We start from the raw sequence: 27,184 nt of genomic DNA on the forward strand, positions 1-27,184 counted from the left end.
AGTCCCATAATGCACCAGGATGGGGTGGTCAGAAATCCAGGACCATCTCAATCTCTAGTCTGGAATTGAAACTTGGCATCTCTGTGCCTTGGGATATACATAGGGGCCATTTTACTAAGCTGCAAAAGTATCTACGTGCGCCCAATGTGCGCCAAAATGGAGTTACCACATGGCTACCACGTGGCTCTTGTGGTAATTTCATTTTTACCATGCGTTTGATATGTGCGGCTGAAAAATAATTTTTATTTTCTTCCGTGCATATTGGACGAGTGCCAAGTGGCATTTGGCGCGCGTAGGTCATTACCGCCAGGTTAACACATGAGAGTTTATAACTAGGTCAGTGGCTGGCGGTAAGGTCTCAGACCCAAAATGGAAGCGTGGGAATTTTCATTTTGCCGCACGTCCATTTTCGGCAAAAATTTTAAAAAGGCCTTGTTTACAGGTGCACTGAAATATGATTCTGAGTGAGCCTAAAACCCGTACCCACATTACTTCAGGTTATTTTTCAGCGCACCTTAGTAAAAGGACCTCATAAAGCATAGCATTTTCTTATGCCAGTGTATTCTTCCAAGTTGAAATATCATTTCTGATGAATTTGGCTTGAGGAACTAATTACTCATATTATAGTTTATTTAAAACTTGATATACCGCTATTGTAACAGAATTGATCACAGCGGTGTACAATATTATAATAGGTTTGTAGAATTCATAATGATCTTCAATATAGATTAAATGTCATTTATATTAAAGGTTGCTGTTCAACTAAAAATAGCAAGCAGTGCTATAGCAGGTGAGGTTGAACACAAATAACTTCCCAGATGTTATGCTGGACACACATTCAATTTACACTTTTCTTTCTTATTTTCAGGTTGGTCGCTTCTGTTGTGATGTTAGGATTTCACTTTGTTGTTCCACAGCTGTCAATTGAACACAGAAAGGTAAACTCAAACAGTGTGCACAAGGTCTGAACTGTCAAACTGAATATTTGGTTGGATTTGTGTAGCTTATTTGAAAACCAATATGATAACAATAGTATTTATAGAGCATTATACAAAGGCATTTTCCACTAGATTGTTTGGGTTTGGTACTCAAAGGCATTTATCTTGTTAATGTCAGGAGTTAACCAGATAAATATCTTGGCATTTAAAATTCCCTTCCCAGACTGTTTAAATTTTGACTGAACAACTTTGTGTCTGGCCAAAATGTATCCATTTAAATGTGGTAAAGGAAATGTGTGTCAGAAGTGGGCCAAATTTTTATCTGGATCGTACTGATATTGAACACAATCTGGATAACTTATGTAGCTAAGCCTTACTATATTTATATATTTATATTTATTGCATTTGTATCCCACATTCCCCCACCTATTTGCAGGCTCAATGTGGCTTACATAGATTTGTTAACATTGTTATATAAGGAAATCAGATACAGTTAATAATGTGTAGCAATTAAGGAAGGGAAGAGGGAAGAAGGAGGAGAGTTGTTAGGGTAGTTGTATATGGTGGGCGTTCATTATTGAGTGGGTAGTGAGGTGGCTTGGTGAGGTTATAGGTTCTCATTGTAGGCCTTGTTGAAGAAGAATGTTTTCAGAGATTTTCAGAAGATTGTTGTTTCTTTGATTGCTTTCAAGTCAGTAGGTAATGCAATCCATAACTACGTGCTCTGGTACGAGAAGGTAGCGGTGTGTATCAGCTTGTACTTGAGTCCTTTGCAGCTGGGGTAGTGCAGGTTGAGAAATTTGCGGGATGATCTTGTGGCGTTTCTGGGAGGTAAGTCTACAAGGTTCAGCATGTAGATTGGGGCGTCTGCATGAATGATTTTGTGTACAATCTTGCAGATCTTGAACGCAATACATTCCTTAAGTGGAAGCCAGTGAAGTTTCTCTCTTAGGGGCTTTGCGCTTTCATATTTAGTTTTTCCAGATATGAGTCTGGCACCTGTATTCTGGGCCGTTTGGAGTTTTTTTTTATTGTCTGTTCTTTGCACCCGGCGTATAGTGCATTGCAGTAGTCCAGATGACTTATTACCATTGACTATACTTGGGTACGGAAGATGTATCTCGGGAAGAAAGGTTTTACTCTTTTAAGTTTCCACATGGTGTAGAACATCTTTTTCGTCGTGTTTTTCACGTGGGTATCAAGAGTGAGGTTTCGATCAATGGTGATTCCAAGAATTTTCAAGTTTTGTGAGACCGGAAGGGAACAGTATGGTGTGATTATGGTGCTGAAGTTTTTTGTGTTATGTTGTGAGGTGAGTACAAGACATTGTGTTTTTTCAGCGTTAAGTTTTAGTTGGAATGCATCTGCCCAAGTGTGCATTATTTGGAGGCTTTGGTTGATCTCGTTGGTGATTTCATTTAGATCATTTTTGAATGGGATGTAAATTGTGACATCATCTGCATAAATGTAGGGGTTGAGGTTTAGTAGTTTGGCTAGAGGTATCATCATTAGGTTGAATAATGTTGGTGAGAGAGGGGATCCCTGGGGGACTCCACACTCAGGTATCCATGGTGGTGATCTGTCCGTGTTCATTGTTACTTGATATGATCTTGTGGTCAGGAATCCTTTGAACCATTTGTGGACAGTGCTTCCTACTCCGAAGTATTCTAGTATGTGTATTAGTATTTCATGATTAACCATGTCAAAGGCACTGGACATGTCGAATTGCAGGAGGAGGATGTTGTTACCAGTCGCAATTGCCTGTTTGAATGAGTTCATTGCGGACACTAGTACAGTTTTGGTGCTGTGATTCGTCCGAAATCCTGATTGGGATTTGTGGAGAATTGAGTGTTTATTTAGGTATTCAGTAAGTTGTTTCGTCACTATACCTTCCATGAGTTTGGTCATTAGTGGGATAGATGCTACTGGACAATAGTTGGTTAGGTCCATTGTGCTTTTTTTAGCATCTTTCTACAGATGATAGGCAGGATTGGAGGACATAGGCGCCCCGTATAAGAGGCTTGGGGAGGCTAAGCCTCCCCAGCCCAAATGCAACCTTCCCAATTTCTGGCAGCAGCAAATGATATAAACTTGAGCTTCCCCTCCCTGCGCTGCCTTTCTGCCCGACTCTCCGCTCCCCCGACCCAGTGGCCGTCAATAAACAGACCGTGCGCAGGACCATAGAGCTCCGCTACACGTCGCTGACAGCTCTGCCGGTTCCCGCCTGAACAGGATGTTGCATCATAGAGGGGTGGGACCAGAAGAGCTGTCAACGCCGCTGTGCAGCGATCCATGATGGCCCCGCGCATAGTGTCTGCCTACCGACGGCCACTGAATTGGAGAGACAGCGGGTACTTTGAAAGTTATTTAAGGTGCTGCGTGCTGGACAAGCAGATGCCATTGGGAATGGGAAGATAAGACCTAAAACTTGAGACAGAGAGGAGGAAGAGAGGGGCCCTGGAGAAAACACGGGGAAGCTGAAGCCAAGATGGCGGTTCAATCGGCCCTGCCGAGTCCTTCGTTTGCTCCGAAAGGACTAAGGAAATTGTGACTGAAGTGCGGGCAGTAGTGGAAGCTAAATTACAGCAAACACATGATCGAATTGAGGCCGCTCAAGAATGTTTGGATAATATGGATCTGGAGCTTGAAGATCAGTAACATCGTGTGGGAATACTGGAGACTGGGGCACAGAATGCATCATGTGCTATGAATCAACTTCACCTTCACCTCAAGCGGATGGAACGCTAAGTAGAAGGGCAGAGCCCAACACAATAATTTGCATCTGGTTGGCTTTTCTGAGTCCCTGAGTGATCCAGATCTGGTGAAGACCATAGGCGGTTGGTGGCTAGGGGGAAGAAAAACGAGAGAGAAGATAATGCTGCAGCTGGAGGCAGGAAATGGGAGGAAAGAGAGAGGATGATGGGGGAGGGAAGAGGCAGAGACACAATGCTGGATATTTGGGGGGGGGGGCAGACAGAGAAGCAAACCTACATGTTTTGGGGAAGAAGAGGCAGATGGGTAAAGCTGGATATAAGGGGGAGAGAAGAGACAGAGGAGCAAACCTGGATAGTAGAAAGAAAAACAGTCAATGCTGCATGGTGGAAGAAGAGAGAGAGGGAGGAGCAAGGCTGGAAGGTGGGGGAGAGACAGAGAGGAGATCCATATGGTATGTGAGGTAGGGTGAGGTGGGAAAGAGAGAAAGAGGAGATCTTGGGTGCCTGGGGCAGGGGAAGAGAGAGAAGAGATGCTGCATGGCAGGGAGGGTGAAGAAAGTTAGATGGAGGGAGAGAAACAGAGAGGAGATTATGGCAGGCAGTGTTACTATTTTACTTTTATTTTTTTTTTCTGGGTTGTCAGATAATTATGGATGTAAGCCCCACCCCTGGCACCGCCCCTGACCCCGCCCCCTTTAGCCTCCCCAGACAGTTAGGCCACCGACCACCTATGTTGGAGGAGTAGCCTAGTGGTTAGTACAGTGGACTTTGATCCTGGGGAACTGAGTTCAACTCCCACTGCAGCTCCTTATGACTCTGGGCAAGTCACTTAACCTCCATTGCACCTGGTACAAAATAAATACCTGAATATATGTAAACCACTTTGAATGTAGTTGCAAAAACCTCAGAAAGGCAGTATATCATTTCCCTTCCCCTTTAATTTGCTTTGTTCAGCATCATGGACATAAATAACTGAGGGGGGAAAGTAACTAAACTGTGGTAAAATATGGCATTGTACCACAGCTTAATTTATCAAAGGAGTTACTAACCTGCAGTAATTTGGCAACTTGTGATCAATCTTGCAAGCTGTGCTATTCAGCTCCCTGGGCATTGCAAGTATCATTTTGAACTGAGCACTGGCAAGGACAGGAGTGGCTAGGGGTTGCTGCTGCCCTGGACATCCTAGATCAGTGTTTCTCAAGTCCAGTCCTGGGGTACCCCTTGCCAGACAGGTTTTCAGAATAACCTCCTAGGAATATGCATAAAAGAGATTTGCATATAGTGGAACCAGTGTATGCAAATCCAGAACATGCAAAATCATTGTACATATCCTGAAAACCTGACTGGCAAGTGGACTTGGGAAACACTGGTCTAGACCACCTGGGATAAATAAAGGTAAGCATGGGGGAGAGAGCCTATTAAGGGACTGGGGCACTTTGCCACAAATTATGTTAAACCTTTATTATAGGAGTTACTAACATCTAGTATTATGTTACTGACTCCTGTGATAAAATGCCACGTTTTACTAAAGCTTAGTAACCTCCTCCTTAATTTGACATAGGTTTTTATAACCTCCATATTCTTTCTTTACCATTGCACTTACTTGATCATATAATCAACAATGATGTCCACAATCTTTCAGGATTTAAGAGGAGGGATGCAGACAGGAGATGTTTTACTTTGTCTGGACCACCCACCCACCCACAGCAATCTGTTTTTTTTATGGGTTGTTTTAAACAACACTTAACCATTCAAATCTCTAAATACTAAACAGTAGAATATAGGTATAATCTATGTGTTCTGAAATGGAATTATCAACCAAATATCATTAGCATAAGAGAAGTGAGATGTACAAACTAGTACCAAATGAAATTGGGAAAACAAATAAAATCAGAGGAAGAAGGGAGCCTTGAACTCCACAATGCGTTCTCCATGGATTAGACACCTCAACCTCCGTTTTACCCCGAGTATTGTATTTGTTAAGAACTCACTAAACCACTTGAAATCTAAGCCAGCAATGCCCAGTTTGTTTAATCTGGTCAAAAGCAGATTGTGATCCACTAAATCAAATGCTGAGATAAATATATTTGGTTAATAATTGCCTGTGCTCCTCTAATATTACATGCAGCTCAAAATATAAAGGGGCCCTTTTACTAAGCCCCAGAAGCGTCTATGCATGCTCAACGCGTGCCAAAATGGAGTTACCGCACGACCGATGCGTGTGGCCAAAAAATCATTTTTAATTTTCTACCATGCATATTAGACGTGTGCCAACTGGCATTTGGCGCGCGTAGGTTATTACCGCCCAGTTACCGCGTGAGACTTTACCACTAGATCAATGGCTGGCGGTAAGGTCTCAGACCCAAAATGGAAGCGTGGCAATTTTGATCTTGCCGCATGCCCATTTTCTGCAAAAATAAAAAAGGGCCTTTTTTTACAGGTGCGCTGAAAAATGATTCTGCGCGTGCCCAAAACCCGTGCCTACACTACCGCAGGCCATTTTTCAGCACACTTTAGTAAAAGCACCCTAAAGTGCTTTCTAAAGTGTGGTAAGTTTTTTTTTTTGCTCTTACTACACTTCAAATGCAAAGTTTAACCTGCAGTAAGCACAAAGACTGTGCAGTACATGTGGTAGTGTGGCCAGCATTTGCCATGCATTTACTGCACAGGGTAGATATTTAGGGCTGGATTCAGTAAATGGAATCCAAAGATAAGCGCTGTTAAGATCTGCACTAAAGCCTCATTGAGTCTTTATATTGTGCATTGTGGAAAGGCAGAAAGAGAGAGATTGTAAGCTGCTGGGAGAAGGAATAATGGGCAGGGAGGATGTGATGTGGATAAGGGTAATATAAGAGTTCCATCGGGATGTGTTGGTAGATGAGAAATGTATAAGATGCCTGGGAAGAGGTGGAAATATAGTTGATTAGGTTATTTGTTAGGCTAAGTTTGATGAATGAATTACCAAGAGGAGGGATGGAAACCTTGTATTGCTTTATTTGAATTTTGTTATATTACTGGCTTGATGTTTAGTTATTGGTTTCTTATAACATGTCCTCATAATGTCTCTTAAATTCTTTGATAATACAATTTTTCTTGTTAAGTTATTTTGCTGGTGTAACAAAAGATAGAAACAGAGATGCTGATAATAACGGCTTGTAACCTGACTGAGGAACAAATTGATTAATTAAAAAGAGAGGTATTTTTGAAGTGACACTTATCTGTAGCCCACTGGATCCCGACAGGCACCCGTTTCGCTGCCGCTTCTTCAAGGGATCAAGGCCAGTAGACACATTGTGACTCTGTGCATAACGCTCCTGCTGCGTCCTTGATGTGACCGCTGGCCTTGATCTCTTTGAAGAAGTGATAGCAAACGGGTGCCTGTCGGGATCCAGTGGGCTACAGATAAGTGTCACTTCATATTGATTTTTTTTGTCAGTTGCCAGTCGCTTTTCTTAAACGTTTTGAAGAAAAAATAAAAAAAAATATTGAAAATATAAAAACTTAAAACATGAGCTAATTAGTAAGGAGGGTTTTTTTTTTGGTTGATGATTATAATGGTCACCAGTGGGCTTCATTCATTGACCCAGTTCCAATGGCCAGAGCATCTTTGACCTGGTGATGTCTGAGACTTTGTCTTCCTATCGAATGACCTTTATGTGATCTTAAGGTTCACTGGGTCCCTTTTACTAAGCCACATAGGTGCCCGGTTCATTTGTGGCCCTTGCAGTAATTTTAATTTTGGTGCGCGTCCGTTACACATGTCTGAAAAATATTTTTATTTTCTGGCATGTGGCAGCTACGTGCATAGACCATTACCGCTCAGTTACTGCATGAGACCTTACTGCTACATCAATGGTTTGCGGTAAGGTCTTAGACCCCAAATGGACGTGCGGCAATTTTCAATTTGCCGCACATCCGTTTTCGGCAAAAAAGGCATTTTTTGTAGATGCGCTAAAAAAATAATTCTGCGCGCATCTAAAACATGCGTCTACACTACTGCAGGCCGTTTTTCAGTGCACCTAATAAAAGGACCCCACTGTGTGTTGTATTAATCATATTGAGGAAGTGGATCTATGTTTAAAGCCTTTTTGAGCATTAAGTAACATTAGCACATGGCCATTAAAGCAAAAAATAGAAAGTCATTACTGCTGCTGTAGAAATCTAAGGCCACTTTCTACTCTAGCTTACTTAAAAAGACCTCATAACTCCTAAGCCTCAGAGATGAAAAGCATCCACACTGAAGCAGGTGCACATGTGTGCAGGTACTTTGTACCTATGGCAAATATTGAAGCAAAATATATGTGCGGACATTACTTTTTCAATATTGGTGAAAAGTGCTTCTAGACTTTGTCCCATTGCAGAAAGTTTAAAAATTGTCCCCATATTATCTATGGTTTCTCTAGGGATTTGATTAATTCAAAATGTTTTGGCTTCTGTGGATAAATACATTTAAGAAATCCAAATAGTGACTGTCATCATATCTGATATGCAGTAGATATTTGGCAAAAAAATAAAGTATTTGTTTCATTTTGGAGAAAGCTGTTTGGCTTGAGGAAGAACCACTATAGATAAGTGGAGGACGTGGCAATTTTTTTTCCTTATGTTGCTGTAAGGTTGAACTTTGCAGAAAAAAAATTAAGCCTTTATAAAAGACTGTTTGTTAAAATCATTTGCAGATCTGTCCATATGCTATTAACCATAGAACATAGGAGGTTCAGCGGTAAGCATGGCTTCTTGTGTGCATGTGCACAGAAAATGAAGGGGTTCCAGCACAAACCTGCAGTGTTTTTTCAGCACATATATATTAGCCCTGCAAAAATTTCTTGCACATGAAAATTTTGCAAGGCTGATATTTCATTTCATTCATTTCATCTATTAGTTCTTATACCCCACATTATCCAAACAGAGTTCAGATCAATGTGGCTTACAGTGAACAGCTAAGTTTACATAAAACAAGAACTAAGAATGTAGCTAGGGTATATAACAATGTAAATGGACAGATACATGGAATGAACGGATTATGTAAAACAATAGATAACCAATATAGCTGGAATTGGTACACGGAGTATATGGGATGTATGGAGCAATGGATAGTAGACCAAACTAAGGGCTCCTTTTATTAAGTGACGGTAAACCCAATGTGGGCTTACCACTCGCTAAACAGGAAGTACTGCCGGGCCATCGCAGCAGCCCGGCGGTACTTCCCACCCCTAGTGCGCCATCATATCCGGCGCTACAAAAATATATATATTTATTTTTGCAGCGCAGGATTGTACCCGGCGGTAATCGGGCAGTGCCGCGTACTGCCTGGTTACTGCCGGGTTAGCGCAGAAGCACTTACCGCCACCTCAATGGGTGGCAGTAAGGGCTTCCCCCCCCCCCCTGAAATGGCCGCGCAGCAAGTGCTTTACTTGCCTCACAGCCATTTACTGCAGGAAAGAGAGACTTCCCTTTTACCCACTGCGGTAAAAGGGGGACTTGGCGCAGGTGAACAACACACACCGATGACAGCGCAGGTCATCTTTTGCTGCAGCTTGGTGAAAGGGGCCCTAAGCTAGGTGCATGAAGCAGTAGGTTTCAGTGTTGCTAGTGTATCAACTTTGGCAGCTCAGCATTTACTCAACAAGGCAACAGTGTGACAGATTAATGATAATAGATTAATGGCAACACAGTAACCTATAGATATCAACATAGAGAAACATTTATGCACAGGCAACAATTGCAGATGTATGCCGGCACGTTCAGTTTTGTTCAGACACACACACATTATTATTGCTGTTACTTCCCGTCTGTGTTAAAGTTGCAGCTACTGTTCTGCCTGGAGAAAAAAGAAAAATGAGGCATTTTAAATCACAAAAGAGCATGTAATCCTCTCAACTAAACCTTCTACGCTGCTGTGGACATGCAAGGAATTTCTCATATAGTGGGTGCTTCAAAAGCCACTGTCTCCTTTCCCCAATATTCTAAATATGGCGCCCTAAGTTGTGCATGCTAATTTGATCACATAGCCAAATTCCACACACAAATTAATTAACAAGCCAATTAGCGCCACTAATTGGCTTTAATTAGAATGTATGTGCACAACTTTCTAGGCATATTCTATAATGCAGCGTGTGTAAATTCTAATGCATGCAGTGACAAAGTGGGAGTGGCCGTGGAATGGGTGGGTTGTTAGCATTTCAAAAATCTATATGCACTATTATGGAATACACCTGATCTGTGCCTAACTTAGGCACAGGTATTTAGGTCTGGTTTTAGGTGATCTAAGTGGGTGTGCCTAAATTTTAGTTGCAAGGATGGTGTGTGAGTATATTTTATAACCATGTGGTTTTTCGGTTATGATTTTTAAGGCACCATTTAAAGAATTTGGGGCTAGATGCATCAACCAAACGTTAAAAAATCTAAATCATAAAAGTGCTTAACGAATTTGAAACAACGAAGAATGCACAAAAAAAACAGCTCAGAAATGTTTGGTGCAGTATTGAAAAGTACAATGTATTAAGCGTACGTTATCCCCGTCCTTAATTTTCTCCTTAAGCATGCGCAGAGCAGCCACAAACGTATTAAACCTACGTAGGTTGCTTACGTTAGTCTGGGGCGTGCGAGGGGGGGGGGATCCCGACCTGCAAGCCTTTTAGCTGTCTGATCTAGCAGAAGAGTGCAGTTGAAGATAACTCTAAAAAGAACAACGGACCCTGGTAAATCCCCTTTTGAAACAAAAGACCTCTTTGCAGTTTGTTTACAGTACTGGGAAAATTGGCTTTAGGGTGTTAATTTTCAAAGCTGTTGGAGCTATAGAAATGCTAAGTAGAAGTAGTAGTAGAAGGGGAGAGACAGGATTTTTAAGCTGCAGGGAGACCAGTATGTTTTGTTTTATAATGATGCAGGGGAAAGCGGAGAGCCATGTGTTTGTGTTTGTATCTCACTTTTCTTTTTAAACATCCTGGCTTGGATTTTTATGGTGCAGGGGGGCCTTAACGACAGGTCTGAGCACACGTAAAATTTCTGACGGTAAATGATTCGTTGCACTCATTGGTGTGATTAGTGCATTCCGAATTGTCCACATTTCAATGGTAGTTTCTTCTTTGCATTCCGTTTTCCTTAGCTGCTTGCTTCGTAGGAAAAAGGCCTTTAATGCATGCAAGGGTTAGGAATTTCCTTCCTTAAAGGGTTGTTAGAGGGTCGTTAAGGTTTAGTGCATCTAGCCCTTGGCCCTTTGTGTATTGCAGTAGAGTATTTAATGGTCTCATTACCATTTATTTTAATGCTGTATGTGCCTGTGTCTTCCATGCCAATTAACACCCATGCTCAACCCCTCTTTGCATTGATTGGCCAGTAATGTGCTCACATGACCCGTGGTAACTGCACGGTTAGGATCATGGTAGCTTTCTGCATTAGCTTCAGATTTAAGAGAAATTCTGAGAAATGCATCACACTTTGACTTTTCTTTAGTAAGCTGTGAATTTTCTTTTCCTTTTCAATTAATGCCACAATTAATTTGCCTTCTTAAGTTTCTTAATGTTATGTTTACTTTTATGCTGTCCCTTTCTTATCAATAAGAAGGAAGAATTTTCTGGACAGAGAAATGTGGAGGTATGTGAAAGTGCCTTAGTAAACACAGCATAGTCTTAAATGCTGCAATGGTTTAACAGGACAATGGAATTTTGGAACATGTGGTGTTCTCTAATTGGAGTTTTGTTTGCAATGGGACTAGACCATGAGAAATATTGGCCCACTGAGGTTGGAGGGAGGTGAATATTTGCCTTCCACCTCTAGTGGTTAGTGCAGTGGACTTTGATCCTGGGGAACTGAGTTTGATTCCCATTGCAGCTCCTTGTGTCTCTGGGCAAGTCACTTAACCCTCCATTGCCCCTGGTACAAAATAAATACTTGAATATATGTAAACCACTTTGAATGTAGTTGCAAAAACCTCAGAAAGGCAGTATATCAAGTCCCATTTCCCTTTCCCTTCCCATATAAATGTTAAAGTTCCTGGACTAGTTTCAGTAAATTAAGTTCAAAATACAGAGCCGAGAAAAATCTGTGCGGAGCATTATTCTATAAATGGTGCTGAGTGATGTGCCATTTATCGAATAGCGCTTAGAATCGATATCCGCCAAACTTTGGGCATGAGGATTTACAATAACTGAAACCTGGTGTAAATCCTGGCCTGTAATTTAGGCGCGAATCTCCGGTGATCAGTAATAGTGTGTGCATCTTTAGTGAACACCCATGACCTGCCCACGGCCCTCCCATGGCCACGCCCCATTTTGAGTTGTGTGCTATAAGATTTGCATGCTGATCTTTATAGAATAGCATTTAGGAAGATGCGTGCACAAATCCAAAATGTTGCCATTTTGGCAACACCTGTAATTGATTGCAAGCCCCCAAGTATTGGCACTAATTGGTTCATTACTCAATTTAGTTGCATGCACATCTCACTGGGCAAATGTTTGCACTCCATTTATACAATCCAGAGGATTATGTACAGTAAGTAATAATAAAAACAAGAATTATATATGCACTGAACATAAATTGGATTTATCCAGATGCTCATAGTTAAGGAACACAAGTCCTTTCCACGGAGGCACTGCTACTGATACACTCTCTTACCCAGGAAGCTATCTGGGGAAATTGCCATTCATGTCAGAACAATTATTGTGCATGTCTGTGGAATATGATATTCAGTGCCTGGAAAAGTATAAAGGCTTAGATGATCTCAGAGGGATGAAACTGAAGGTTTCATTCAGGTCAGTGATGGGGAACCACTTTCAGATCAGAGGACAGCAGCCCCTCAATTCAGAAACCAGGGGCATAGCTAGACAACAGATTTTGGGTGGGCCTAGGCAAGAAGTGGGTGGGCACCAAGTGTTCTCTCCCCCCCTCTCCCTCCACCACAAAAAAAATATCTCAGCTGGCGGGAAAACGCTTCTTTCCACCTTGGCAGTCTGCAGCAGGCAGGCATTGAAAACTGAGCACGCGCAGGTGCTGGTATCATGAACAGTAGCGTTTTCATTACCATCAGGGGGAAGTTTTCAACTGGTGGTTTTTGGGATTCCCACCAGCTACCGCTAAATGTGTGCTACTGTTGGGTGGGCCTGAGCTCAAAGTGGGTGAGCCCTGGCCCACCGAGGCCCACCTGTGGCTACGCCACTGTCAGAAACTATCATGACATGCTACTTTCAAAGGGAAAACCTGAACAAAAACAAAATGGATTTCTTCTAGCCATGGTCTCATGAAAAGAACTGCAAAAGCTGTTTTCAAGGTTTTGCAAGGAATGCCTACATCATTAAGGGGCCCTTTTACAAAGGTGTGGTAGACTCTACGCACATGAAGCGTGTGCCAAAATTAGACTCCCGCCAGGCTAGCGCGCTCCCTGGAGGTAATTTCAGATTTGGTGTGTGCCCATAATGCCAGGACAAATGATTTTTTTTTATTTTCTACCACACGTGGCATTTCCGACATTAATCGGCAGCTGGCATGCACCAACCGGTCACCACACATGTAGCGTGTGAGCCCTTACCGCTAGGTTGATGGGTAGCGGTAAGGTCTCACATTGAAAATGGATGCATGCTTGTTTCAATTTTAGTGCACTTCCATTTTCCGGCTCCTTAAAAAGGACCTTTTTCCTAGACACGATAAAAAATGGCCCAGCGCATACTCAAAAGATGTGCTCGCGCTGCCGCAGATCACTTTTTACCACAGCTTAGTAAAAGGACCCCTTTATCCCTTGAAGGGGCGGGGAAACCCGTATTATCGAAACAAGATGGGCGTCAATCTTTCGTTTCGATAATACGGTCAGGGACGCCCAAATCTCAACATTTAGGTTGACCTTAGAGATGGTCATCCCCGGTTTTAGGCGATAATGGAAACCGAGGACGCCCATCTCAAAAACAACCAAATCCAAGTCATTTGGTTGTGGGAGGAGCCAGCATTCATAGTGCACTGGTCCCCCTGACATGCCAGGACACCAACCGGGCACCCTAGGGGGCGCTGCAGTGGACTAACTGATGAACTAACTGAATGGAAAAAGGCATACAGTGGTCACTAACCACTTCCCCCCCCCAAAAAAAACAACTTTAAAAACTTTTGTCTTTTTTTTAGAGTATGGGTGAAAGATGCCCTTCGCTATGCCTCCGTGACAGCAGTTGAGGACGTCCTTCGCTATTTATTTATTTATTAAGATTTTGCTCACACCTTTTTCAGTAGTAGCTCAAGGTGAGGTACATTCAGGTACACTGGATATTTCTATGTCTCTGTCCCTGCAACACTGGGGGAGTCAGGGGAGATCATCCCCGATTCCCTCCAGTGGTCATCTGGTCATTTTGGGCACATTTCTGTGGCTTGGTCATAAAAAAAAAGGACCAAGTAAAGTCAGCCAAGTGTTCATCAGGGACGCCCTTCTTTTTTCCATTATCGCTTGAGGACGCCCATCTGTTAGGCACGCCCCAGTCCTGCCTTCACTACGCCTCCGACACGCCCCTGCAACAGGAAGCAGTTGGGGACGCCCAAAATTGGCTTTCAATTATGCCGATTTGGGTGACCCTGAGAGAAGGATGCCCATCTCCCAATTTGTGTAAAAAGATGGGCACCCTTCTCTTTTGAAAATAAGCCTGATAGGCACCTACAAGCCTTAGTAAAAGGGTGCCTAAAAGCATTAAATAAAGCATGGGTGAAGCCACGAGAATCCTTTCTTTTTGTATTTATAGAATTTACACTTTATAGTCCAAGCAAAAATACTTGTACAAAAATAGGTTTTCATATAACAAAAACTTAATCAAGCCCATAAAATGGGAATCTTAAATGTTCAAAAAAATGGTGAAAAGGAAAAAAGCATAACTGTAAAGAAGTAAACATTCACTTTCAAACAAATACCTCTAGGATCAGGCCAATTTCAAATGAGACAGTCACTCAGTGCCACTGGGCGAGATTTAGATCACTCCGTAGTTATTTTTTTTACTCTGAGTTTCCTTAGAAACATCAGGGAAAACCCAAACTTTCAAACTGAAAAACAGTTTTTGGCAATTCCTAAAGTAGCGTTTCAAAAGCCATTCTCTATCAGCAACTAATGCAAAAACCACCGATATCTTATAAGGATAAACCATTTCTAACTCGGGTGTTTCTAGCAATGCAGTTACATCTCCAACTTCAGGGACTCCAGACCAGAAATAGTATGGAAATAGTAAACCCTAATACAAGGAATACCCCAAATGTCCTTCATATAATTTCACAACATATTCCTAAGTGGGCACAGTCAACGATTGCAGAAAATTCAAAAAAGTAGGTTGTCACTCTGCACAGCATTGTCCAGATTTTCCACTTTTGCATGCAAGTTCCTCAAATCTTTCACTGTTGTAGAATGAAGCTGTTCAAAGGATTCACATTACTTCTCCAAAGGCAACTCTTCGCAATGTTTCTTTACTGTGTAAGGGAACAGAGCCTGCAACAGGACAACCATGGAGCACAAGGGGAGAAAGTCCTACCTCAGCTGAGGTTCAAGGAAAAGGGGTGTGCATGTGCTTTTAAAGGATGGGGGAGGGGAAGAATGCATACTCTGGTATATAAGACAAACAAGCTAGCTTTATACACTGAGCAGGACTGGGTGGAGTTAGGTTTTTATTCAGCCTAATCACATGACCCAGGGATTAGCCAGCTGAGTAGCCCAGAGCAGTGTTGCCAGGTGGGCGGTTTTACCGCCCAATTGGGCGGTTTTCCGCGACCCGCCGCGGGAAATTTTTGCCCGCGGCGGGTTGCGGTTTTTTGGGCTGTTTTTGGCCTTCAGGGCGGTTTTTTCGGCCGCGGGGGGGCGGGGTTAGTGACGTTTTTGGGTGGGGTTAATGACGTTTTGGGCGGGGTTAGTGACGTGGGAGGCGGGGCCGATGACATGGGAGGCGGGGCCGATGACGGGGAGGCGGGGCCGGTGACGGCGGGGTTGATGACGGCGGGGGCGGGGGTGATGACGCGGGGGTGGGGGTGTCAGGGGCGGGGTTTGTGTTTGGGCGGGTTTTGGGCTGTTTTTTGGGCTCCATCGGGCTGGAAAAAAATTTTCCACCTGGCAACTCTGGCCCAGAGTTGCTGGGGGAGGGAAGGGTGCAGCATATAAACCTCACTGGATGAGTGAAGGTGGAGAAATTATAAAATCTGTGAGAAGTGCAGAAGGACAAAGGAGAAACCAGAACCTGGGAACTGGAAGGACTGTGGCAGAGAAGCTCTGTGAAGGAAGCCTATTACCCTAGAACCAAAGGGAATTAATTAGATACTGTTTTGTGAAAACATAGAGAGTGAACTGATGGGAGAAGCCAGCTCAATGAATTGGCTGGCATGTCATTTTGTCTTCTGACTTGGAGTACAACGCCTAGTACTGATTTTTGTTTAACAGCCAGGGGTGGAGAATATGAACCAAACTGGTTAAAAATGCTGAAGAGTATGTGGTCCTATCCAAGGTATGGAGACTGTTTAAGGCTGAGCTCAAGCCAGTGATACCAGGAGTCAGCCTTGTTCTCTTTTTGAATATTAAAGTAACCCCCTCACTCCCTCCCTCCCTCCTTATTGCCTTTATCCATGTCTCTTAGTGAAAGAGAGAAAGAGAGAGAGAGAGAGAGAGAGAGAGAGAGAGAGAGACTATGGGATAAAGAAGATAATTAAACGCAGCTGTTAAATAATTGTTTGCTGAGATGAACTGATGTGCATATTATTCTCTAGCTCTATCCAAACAGAAGTAGAGCTAATTTACATAAAGAACTGTCTGCTGGGAAAGTTGTTCACTATTATAAGAAGCTGAAAATAAAATTTAGTCCGTATATAAACTACACAAGGAGGAAGAAGCTGAAACTGTCTAAGGCACTGTTCCTCTGTGAGAAACTATATTGGGTTCTTTTTCTTCTTCACCCTGAGTGTACAAGGTACTAGGAAGAGGGACCTGACCAGCTCTAGGGCCTGTTTTTTCAGTATTTCCATACTGGTAAAAAAATATGGTAAAGGTAATTCTAATTTATTTTGATTTAGCTGATGGCTTTAGGTTGAAAGGAAAGGTGGGGGGGATATTCTGTACTTTTCAAACTCCTAGTAGAGATATTTTGGTATGATGCTACTTTTTATTGATTTACATGTAGTTTTTGAGTCAAATTATTCACTTGAAGTCTGTAATTGCATCCCAAATCATCAGGTTAACTAATAGGTTTCAAGCAAAGTGAAACAAATAAGGTTTCTGAGGAAGAAGCTAATGCTGACCTAGAGTCACTAATAGTTGAAGAGAGTACCTGAGGGTGAGCCTCACCCACCACCAGTGCCCCACCACCATCTTTACTGCCATTCATGATGGCATGCAGTCCAGAAAACATCATTTCAAAGCCCAAAGGGGCAGCAGAATTGTTCACTTCTCTCACAGCTACATTTGAATGACACTGAATTTGTCAGCATCTGAGGTTATCCAGATTGTGTGATGTCTGGCCCTGATCCCTTGTTACGAATGACTGAAGTGGAAGAGAAAGGATCAACTGTGGCCTGAAGCACTTGCATATAATAAATGTAAAACACTTTCGTTGTACCGCAGAAAGGTGGTATATCAAATTCATGACCCATGACCCCTAGCAGGAATTAAATTGGACAGACTAGATTGGCTCTATGGTACTTATCTGCCATCATCTTCTATATTTCTGCGGCTCTGTGCAGTATCTCCTCAGGTGAATCCTAATAATTGATTGCTAAAGTTGAAAACAAATGCAGTAGATTCCAATGTACACACTAATTGTAGAACTTCTCTACTACATAGAGGACTGATAAGTATTAGAAAAAGCCAAATCAGTGCATTCACCAATTTGTATAGACAGAATCAGGACTGGAGTGAAAATAAAATATTCCACATGTATGTATGATACGTGATACATTGCATGATCTATAGGATATTATAGTGCTACAGAAATAAGGAATGTGCACTGCTGCTTGGATTTATGGGCAGAAATGTTTACAAAAAACCTCAGATTGACACCAGCAAATGTCAGCTTTGAGCAACATTAAAGTAACAGCTGCATTTTTATGATTGTAGCTTTCTACTGTGAAAATGGGGGGGGGGGGGGGGGGGGGGTGAGAGGACATAGTACAGCAGGCTGGTACACATAGATTGTGTATGCTGTTTGAAAACAGAACTCCCTACATTGTACAGCTAAAGAAAACTAATGATTTCAGTTAGTAATTACATGCTTTTACCCTTTTGGGATACTTGTTCATTAAATATTCTCTCTCACCTCTTATATTGGATAGAGAATGCTCAATCAACAAATATATACCAGCATTCCTTAGTAGAGCTGTACCGAATAGCATATTTTACTATTCGGCCGGATACGAATAATGAAAAATATTATTCGGCTGAATACAAATAACGAATCAGGGCCAAATCGAATCGAAAATGAATATTCGGTACATCCCTACTCCTTAGGAATCCTTTCTTTTCGAACTGAATTAGAAGTGGTAAAACTTTCACATACAATAGCTTAAAAAAAAACCAATCTGAATGCACAGTATCAAAAAGCCTTGATGGTCCTGTTTGATGATCAAAGAGGTAAGATCCTTCCAAGGAGCTTTAAGAACATAAGAATAGACAAATGGTCCATCTAGCCCAGTATCATTCTTCCAACAGTGGTCAATTCAGCTCACAATTACCTGGCAGTACCGCATTTCTTTAGACTTTTGGAATACAGAATCATTATGGACGGAGACGGAGCATGGACAGAGCCTGCAGATAGGACCTTGTAACTAACCTGTGCTAATTGGCAATTTTTTTAATTTTTTTGTTACATTTGTACCCCAAGCTTTCCCACTCATGGCAGGCTCAGTGCAGCTTACATATTGTATACAGGTACTTATTTGTACCTGGGGCAATGGAGGGTTAAGTGACTTGCCCAGAGTCACAAGGAGCTGCCTGTGCCTGAAGTGGGAATTGAACTTAGTTCCTCAGTTTCCCAGGACCAAAGTCCACCACCCTAACTACTAGGCCACTCCTCCCAATGCTGCTGATAGTGAGGGTGCACTTAACACCTCCTCAAAAGGAGGCATTAAGTGACACTGTGGTACATCAGCAGCAGGTATCATGGCTTCATAGGAAGTAAACAAACCCTCCCTCCAAACTCTCTAGCTCCTCGTATGGCGGATTGATTCCTAATGGTAATACTGTGAGACTTCTACTAGGGTACACAGCTGCCGCTTTGAACTGAGGATATCTCCTGCTCTTAGAGCCTAGACCCAGGGAACCCCCAGTAGGTACCAGAGGGTCTTTGGGGGAGGCAAATGAGGATTACCTGTCTCTTTTGGGGGGAGCTTTCTGACATGCTTCAGGAGAGTGGGGATGGAGGCCAATTGATGTTGCTGTACTTTGGGGGGTGGGGTGGGGTGGGGATGAACAAACATACACGTTATCAATCTGCACATGTTAAAGAGTTGTAATAGAAACACAGGGGTTCTTTTTTCCTAAGCTGTGGTAAGCACTAATGCATGCTTTCCTCAGGTTAAAATGCACTTCAGTGGGACTTACTCAGGCAACCTGTGGTAGTTTTTGCACACCAGGTCTGGGGGCGAGCAGTAGGCGTGTTCTGTGCACTGGCGTAGGAAGGGGGGCGGTGGGGCGGTCCGCCTCAGGTGCACGCCGCTGGGGAGGTGTCAGCTTCGCTGCTTCCCTGCTCTCTCTGCCCCGGAACAGGTTACTTCCTGTTCCGGGGCAGAGAGAGCAGGGAACCGGCAGAGCCAACGCACCTCCCAGCGACATGCACTCGGGGCGGTTCGGCCCTCCCGCTCTGCTTTCGAAGTAAGTACGCACTCCAGAAGGGGGGTGCATTCCAGAGGGGGTGGTGCGCTCCGGAGGGGGGAGGGTGCGTCGTGCTGCACCTGGGGGGGGGGGTGCGCATCGGCGACCCTCCCCTGGTGTCAGCTGCCCTCGCTACGCCACTGGTTCTGTGCTAATTGGTTAGCGGATTAGCATGTGGTTAGCCTGTGAGCCTTTACCGCCACCTAAATAAGTGTCAGTATGTGCTTACATACTGAAATAGAAAAATTGACCATTTCCCGACAGTGCTAAAAGTGGCCTTAGCGAGCGGGAAAGACCCGCACTGGTGCTAGCACAGGCCATTTTTTAATGCAGGTTAGTAAAAGGACCCTCTGCGTCCAGTTGTGCATAAAAATAGTTATTACAGTGAATGAGTGAAAGGAACTAACAAATAAAAAGCTTGAAACTGGCAATGAAACAGAAATTTTTGGCTTGTGCACATTCTTATGCTGTATTATTTCTTAGCATGAATTTGGCTCTTAGGGCATTTAGGGACCCTTTTGACTAAAGAGTGTTAAGGCGTTCACATGCAAATTAGCATGCTCTGTTACCGTATTAATAGGACTGTGTGCACTAATTCACACATTAACTGCATGCTGTGTTGGGGGAAGGAACTGGGTAAGTTATGGGCAGAGAATGGGTGTCAACGGTGCATTATAGTAAGTGCACACATAAATGGCAAGTCTACAGACTGGGCACTAACATTTGAATGCCCATTGCACACATAAATGTTTAGAAATGTATATACCAGTAGGATGCCTAAGTGCTATTCTGTAAATATGCGACTGTAGTGCCTGTTCGTCTAGCTCCATCGTTGGCCGTTTTCAAGCCCACCTCTTTGACACTGCTTTTGACTCCTAACCTCTACTCACTTGCCCTGTACCCCACCTCTTTAATTCCCTTACCTCTTAGTTGTTCTGACTGCTTACCTGTCTTATTTAGGTTGTGAGCTCATTGAGCAGGGACTGTCTTTTTGTGTTTAATGTACAGTGCTGTGTATGCTTTGTGGCGCTATAGAATTGATAAGTAGTAGTAGTGCATAGCACGTTCTTGTAAGGAAGACATACACTTTACTGGACTCCCACTTATGCGCATTGTAACCAGGTACCTCTCTTGTGCAGCCAAGGATAGAACAATCTCCTCCAGCCACAGGCTCCCGGTACAATGAAGAAATAGATGTCCACCAGTAACTTCAATCTTAAGGACTTTTATTCCATGCAGGTTTCTAGTACACAGTTCCAACAGCAGCATAGCACATACCAGAATTCAATACAGGCTTACAGGCTCCAGTCTGGGCTCTTTATCCAGTGCACAATAAACAGTAATTCAATTCCCAAGACAAACAGTTCTTTCAGTTCATCATCACAGTTCAGTCACCAAGCAGCAGTTTCTACCTTCTATCCTCTTTACCTTCAGGAGAGTTCAATATTTTAGGGACTTCTTCTACCCAAGGGTTTTCTCCTGCATCAGCTTCACAGTGAATTCAATACTTTTGGGACTTCCTCTCACCCAAGGAATTTCAGCCTGCTTCAGTACTCTAGGAACCTCCCTGCCCAAGGATTTTCAGCCTGCAAATACTTTAGGGACCTCCCTGCCCAAAGGTTTTCAGCCTGCAATTCCTTCTCTCCTTCTGCTTCTCTCTCCTGAACTGAACTGAACTCAACTACTGGGACTCCTTCCCACCTGCCTAATCAATCCCTGGCTTCAGCTACCACAACCAATCATTCTCCTTCTATTAGCTTCCTCACACCCAAACCAGCTGAGTTAAGCATTAGACTAATGAGACCAATGATGAGCTCCTGCACACAGGGTTTCCCAACTCTCTTTCTGCCTAGTGGCAGCCCCTCTACACAACCTGCCAGCTTACACCCATGTCTTCCTCGATTGCAGCTAGGAGTCCAGTCCGGGTTTTTCATCTCACCCTCTGGCTCCTTGCCTGCAGTGCCTTCTGGGACTTGTATTTCAGACTGAAACTGCCTTACCCCAACTATCCTGGATGTGACTTTATCACAGTATAACTTAAAGAACAGTATAAGTTATATGCATCCCTGCTGCATTTAGAGGCCCCTTTACCATGCTTCAGTAAAAAGGGTTCTGCACTAGCGACAGGGCCATTTTTGCCATGTGCTGCGGGCCTTTTTACCATCGTGGGTAAAAAAGGCTGAAAATAGCCATGGCCATGTGGTAAGATTGATCTTGCTGAGTGGCCATGTGAGGGGAAGCACATACCGCCACCCATTGAGGTGGTGGTAAGGGCTCCCGCTCTAACCCAGCCGTAACCGGGTAGCATGCAGTGCTGCCTGATTACCACTGGGTTAGTGCCACACTAAACAATACAGCCCTATTTTCCCCTGGCACAGGAAATGGCACACACTGGGGCTGGAACTACTGCCGGCTCCTGTTTTGGGCTGGCGGTAGCTCCTGATTAGTATGCAGTAAGCCCATGTAGGGCTCACCACCACTTTGTCAAAGGGCCCTTATGCACCTGCACTTACTCCATCTCTACAGCAGGTGCAAGGTGGGCACCTCAGTGTTAGGCATGCCGATACTGGGTTGTGCTAGTATTGTAATGGAAACTAGAAGTCCAGGTTCCATTGTGGAATAGACCCTACTGCTTGACCTCACTATTGCATCCTCATTATTGTGAATATGCTTAATCCCACAAATTAAATGGTGCCCATATCGGGGCATCCACTATTGTGCAAATAAATTAGTTCATAAGCCATTAACAATCAGTTATTGATGTTAATTGGCTCTAATTTGGATGTGCACACAGATCTGGCCATGTACAATTCTATAAAGATCTATGCCCAAATCTTCTTGTGTGCAACCCAACAGGTGGTGTGGCTATGGGAGGGGCCTGGGCGGGGCAGGGGTGTTCCCAAGAATTATGTACAGTGTTGTAGAATTTAGGGGCTGCATGCCCAAGTTGCGTGCCAGGATCTACGCCAGGTTTCAGTTGGTGTAACTTCTCACACTCAAACTTGGGCACTGGAATAAGCGCTATTTTATAAAGAGCACCCTTTATAGAATAGCGCTGAGCGTGAATTTTTCCTAGTGCCTAATTTTCGGTTCTATTTATTGAATCCAGTCCAATGTGTAGTCAAGAATGTTTCTGTGCTCTGACTGCAAAGGACATGCTGGGCACACTCCCAACAGTTCCTACATAGCCTTTGCTCATTCTGCGTATTACTATTTGCTATTAAAGCATGGTAAGCGCAAAAACTTACTGCAGTTTAGTATAAAGTTATTTATTTCTATCTCCCCCCCCCTTGATATTCAGCCAGCAGCAGTCAGAATTATTTTAAACGCCTACCATCGCCAGCTGAATTGGCGGGCCAAGTATGTGCGGGAAGGCTGCTGGAGCTTATGCGGGCCCACCCGCATAACCGTTCTTTTTACTAAAACCCTACCAAACCCCCTCCTGGCCTCCCTCCTATCCCCCACCATCAAGTTTCTCAATCCCACCCCCTTCCCCCCAAACCATTTTGAAAGGCAGCTGCGAGGGGGCTGTTTTTCTGCCCCTGAAGACCCCTGCTGGATTACCAGGGAGACAGGTAGGCCCAGGGGGCTACCTGAGCATCAGGAGGAGGAGGGGGGGGGGGGTTGGAGGGAGGCCTAGAGGGGGATTGGGAGGGTATTAGGGAAATAAAATTGTTATTCAGTTGCCGGTTCGATATTCAGTGCCAGTGCCAGCACTCATATAATTAAACAGCCTAATTTAGGACAACTTTTGAGATGTCCTAAATTAGGCTGCTTAGCTATGCGGGCATAACCCCGGGCCCCTCCTTAGTGCCACCCTAGACTTGCCCACGTTTAGGTTGGGCAGTCTGTGGGGATATTCAGTGGCACTCTTCAGTTAAGTGCTACTGAATATCTTCACTTAGGTGATAGGAAATGATTTAAGCAGGCAGGAGAGGCTCCTGCCCCCTTAAATCATTTTGAATATTGGCCCCACAGTACTTTTGTCATATACACAGAATTTAAAAAGGAATCCAAATTGATTTTATGGCATAAATTTCCTGCCTTGAAAATATCTCCTCCCTAATGAGATATCGCACATTCCAGTCACCCAGCTCTGAGATACTTCTATCTGCTCAGCTATTTCTCACCTCCAGCCACTGAAACTGCTCTCAGAATTGCGGAGTCTGTGTGCCCTGGGGCAGCACTTCTGAACATCTGACTGTGAGTAAATTATCTGTGATTTATTCAATAAAAGAGACTTCAGAAAAATAATAGAGACTTCAGGTGTGTTCTGCTGTGCCAAGGTTATACGCCAAGATATTGAGACTAAGTTAACAAGTCTCAAAAGTCTTGACAGGAGGAGTAGCCTAGTGGTTAGTGCAGCGGACTCTGATCCTGGGGAACTGGGTTCAGTTCCCACTGCAGGTCTTTGTGACTCTGGGTAAGTCACTTAACCCTCCATTGCCCCAGGTACAAACAAGTACCTGTATATAATATGTAAACCACTTTGAGCATAGTTGGAAAAACCACAGAAAGGCAGTATACAAGTCCCTTTCCCTTTTCACAATTTGAAAGCCCAATATTTTCATGTTTAATTTTCGAGACCAAATATACAGCAAGGTGTTAAGGGATACACACACTATTTAAATTGTGTAATGAAACCAAATGGTACCTGGAAGTAGTTGAAGAAACAAAAGAAAAAGAGAGCTTTAGAAATGAAAGATTCTGATCTGTTTTATCTCAGCTTCATGTCCTGGGGAGAAGGTGTGGTTAGCTTAAATTGATTTCTATTCAAAAAGGGTCAGCTTCAAACCCTTTGCTCTTTGCCCTATTTTCTTTTCAGAGGGGATTGGTGAGGAAAACAAAGGCTGTCTCAGCTAACAAAAGTGGTTTATTTAGCCTTTTATGGTAGATAACTGGAATACGTGACAAGCCTGAAAGTCTTGGTATTCTGTCTCCACTACACATCACATTGCATGACTATACTGAAAGCTAAATTCTCATTCAATTTTATACACAACATCAGGAAGCTCATAAAATCAATAAATGTTTATAGAAAATACAAACCAGAAAATATGTATCTTACTGGATATAAAAGCGGAGAAAGAATAAATGGAATAAAGCCTCTGTCAAAGATTAATAGAGGCCTTCTCTGAATACTCAGCTGAACCACGTGAAAATGCAGTGTTGACTGAAAATGGAGGGTTCTCACACAGTGAAGTCAGAACTTAAAATATATTTCCTCTTACCCCGGACTTATACAACCAAAATTGGAGTGGTAAAACTTAGCTAAAAAAAAAATATCCGAATGCACAGTATCAAAAAGCTTTATATTTTGAAGAATGAAGGTCCTGATGATCAAACAGATAAGATCCTTCCAAGGAACTTTAAGAACATAAGAATAGCCATAGTGGGTCAGACCAATGGTCCATTTAGCCCAGTATCCTTCTTCCAACAGCATTTAGCTGTCACTGGTGTTGGCTAAACGCGCTGTGATTGGCTGAGAGAGACCTGGAGGTGGGGCATAATTGAAAGAGACGTCCAAATAGTTTTTTGATTTGGACGTCCTTGCACCCATCACAAAAAATCTGGGGGAAAAACATCCAAGTGCTCATCAGGGACGTCCATTTTTTAGTGAAGGACTCCATGCTAGGCACTTTAGGAGGACGGCCATGACGAGCACTTGGACGTGGCTAAGCAAAGGTTTCCGGCTGGTTGTTTTAGTGAAGGACATCCCTGACGAGCACTTGGACGTTTTTTTTCCCAGTTTTTTTTTGGTTAAATTTATAGAAGTTTTTAGAGGGGAATAAATCCCACGCAGCCCCAACGAGAAGTACAGACCTCCTGTTAGATTTTCCACGGTTAGGCAATCGGAAAATGGTAGTGCATCTCATTACAATACAATTTGTACACATTGGGGTACTAATTTGCTCATCTGCATTCTGTTTTCGTTAGCTGCTACTGTGATTGGAAAATGGCACGGAGAAGCCTTTTGCGCATGCCACGGTTTACTACTTGCTCGTTAATGGCTCGTTAACTAGTGCATCTGGCCCTGAAACAGTAAAACTCACACAATAATCTGAAAATCTTTCCCCATTAACTGCCAGTGTAAAAATCTGAGAATGGCCACATAGAGGACAATTTATTTGTTAAGGCTTATTTAGAAAAATTAGCAATATTTTGCAAGGGCATATATGGGTCTCAGTGATTTGTCTCTGTGTATTGCTTAATGATAGCTTCTTGATGTTAGTTGTTTGATGTTGAAAAATGCCATTTTATTATATCTGTTTGATTTGTTACCAGCTTTGGTTGAAAGCAGGCTATAAATGTGAAAAATAAATAAATACATTCTACAACAGGGTGTCTATGTGGCACCCATTTGATAGAGGAGAGTTGGTATCCTACTTTCCTTTATAGAATAACTAGCCATTGAGCCCGTTAAAATGGGCTGGTGGGTCGCCGCTGTCCGCTCCCCCCCCTGAGTTCGCCGCCCCGTCTCATCGCTATTCAACTTACATCTCCGCAGCAGGCAGATCAGCTGAGCTGCCGTTGGCCTTTGATCTCTGCCTATGTCCCGCCCTCGTGTGACGTAATGTCAGTGAGGGCAGGACACAGGCAGGGAAGGAAGGCCAACGGCAGCTCAGCTGATCTGCCTGCTGCGGAGATGTAAGTTGAATAGCGATGAGACGTGGCGGGTGGAGGGGTGGCGGCAGCGGCGACTCCGGGTTGGGGGGCACCAGTGGCGGTGACCTCGGGTGGAGGGATGGTGGCGGTGACTTGAGGTGGGGGGGTTACCGGTGGCGGCGACCTCGGGGGGGGGGAGCACAGTTTCCCTCTCTGTCCCGTCCCCATCATCACGTATTGACGCGGGGGCGGGACAGAGAGGGAAGTCTCTACTGTGCATTTGCGAGTGAGTACGGTCACTCGCCGTTTATATGTTTGATAGATCCACCAGACATATATATATGCATGTAATTAGGCATGTGCAATTATGCCAGTCATTAAACTAGTGTAAATGCTTGTGCTTAAATGCTGGAGATACATATGTAACTTATTTTGGGCATTTATGTGCATTTTGTGCACACATACATGAGTATATTACCAGTGTTCTAGTCATTTATGGGCATATTTGAGGACTTTGTGGTATCTGCCATGTATTATCGAAGTCTAAAATGCAGAACTGGTCAACGATCATTTTTTGTCATTGAACTTTTCATTACTTCAAAAATTCTCCACATTAGATTCCAGCTGTCAGCCAACTAACTTGCCAATTAGGTTCCCATGTAAAATTGTCAAATGCACTGCTTTCATTCAGCTTAGGTTGCAGAAACCGCTATGAGTAAATGAGGTCAAAGCATTAAACTGGAAACTCCCCACACTCTTTCTGCTTTCTCAGATTGAACAGTGGGGATGTGTATTGCTCTCAAAATATTGAGGAGGAACCAGCTTGCACAGATATCACATTCTAGGCCAGATGGCTTTGTATTTGTGTTTGTTTTTTAATGAATTTATGCTGCTTATTCTAACAGAACATGGTGGCATAATGAAAACAGAGTGAAAATTGAACTTTGCTGTCAGCCTTAAAAAAACGCTCACCACTGCTGGCTGAATATTGACCCATGTAATGCTCCACACTATTCCTTTATCTGCATCTGTGATCTCTATCGATAAAAGGTTTCCCATGCACCAGGACAAACCTATTCTCTTCTGAGTCAACCAGAGTCTCTCCTTTCTGGGATCCATTTCCACACAGA

The 27,184-nt window shown here is 43.3% G+C and overlaps 1 protein-coding gene across 3 annotated transcripts in view; it reads left to right on the forward strand.

The window, feature by feature from the left end:
* Positions 1–27,184, forward strand: part of THSD4 (thrombospondin type 1 domain containing 4) — a 903,119-nt gene that overhangs the window by 113,102 nt on the left and 762,833 nt on the right. For all 3 annotated transcript variants that reach the window (XM_030188643.1, XM_030188634.1, XM_030188628.1), the window contains exon 4: positions 869–938. In XM_030188643.1, coding sequence (XP_030044503.1) covers positions 869–938 — 70 coding nt within the window. The remainder of the gene's footprint in view (positions 1–868; positions 939–27,184) is intronic.

This window comes from Microcaecilia unicolor, chromosome 1 (genome assembly GCF_901765095.1).
Source record: "Microcaecilia unicolor chromosome 1, aMicUni1.1, whole genome shotgun sequence".
Lineage (NCBI taxonomy): Eukaryota > Metazoa > Chordata > Amphibia > Gymnophiona > Siphonopidae > Microcaecilia > Microcaecilia unicolor.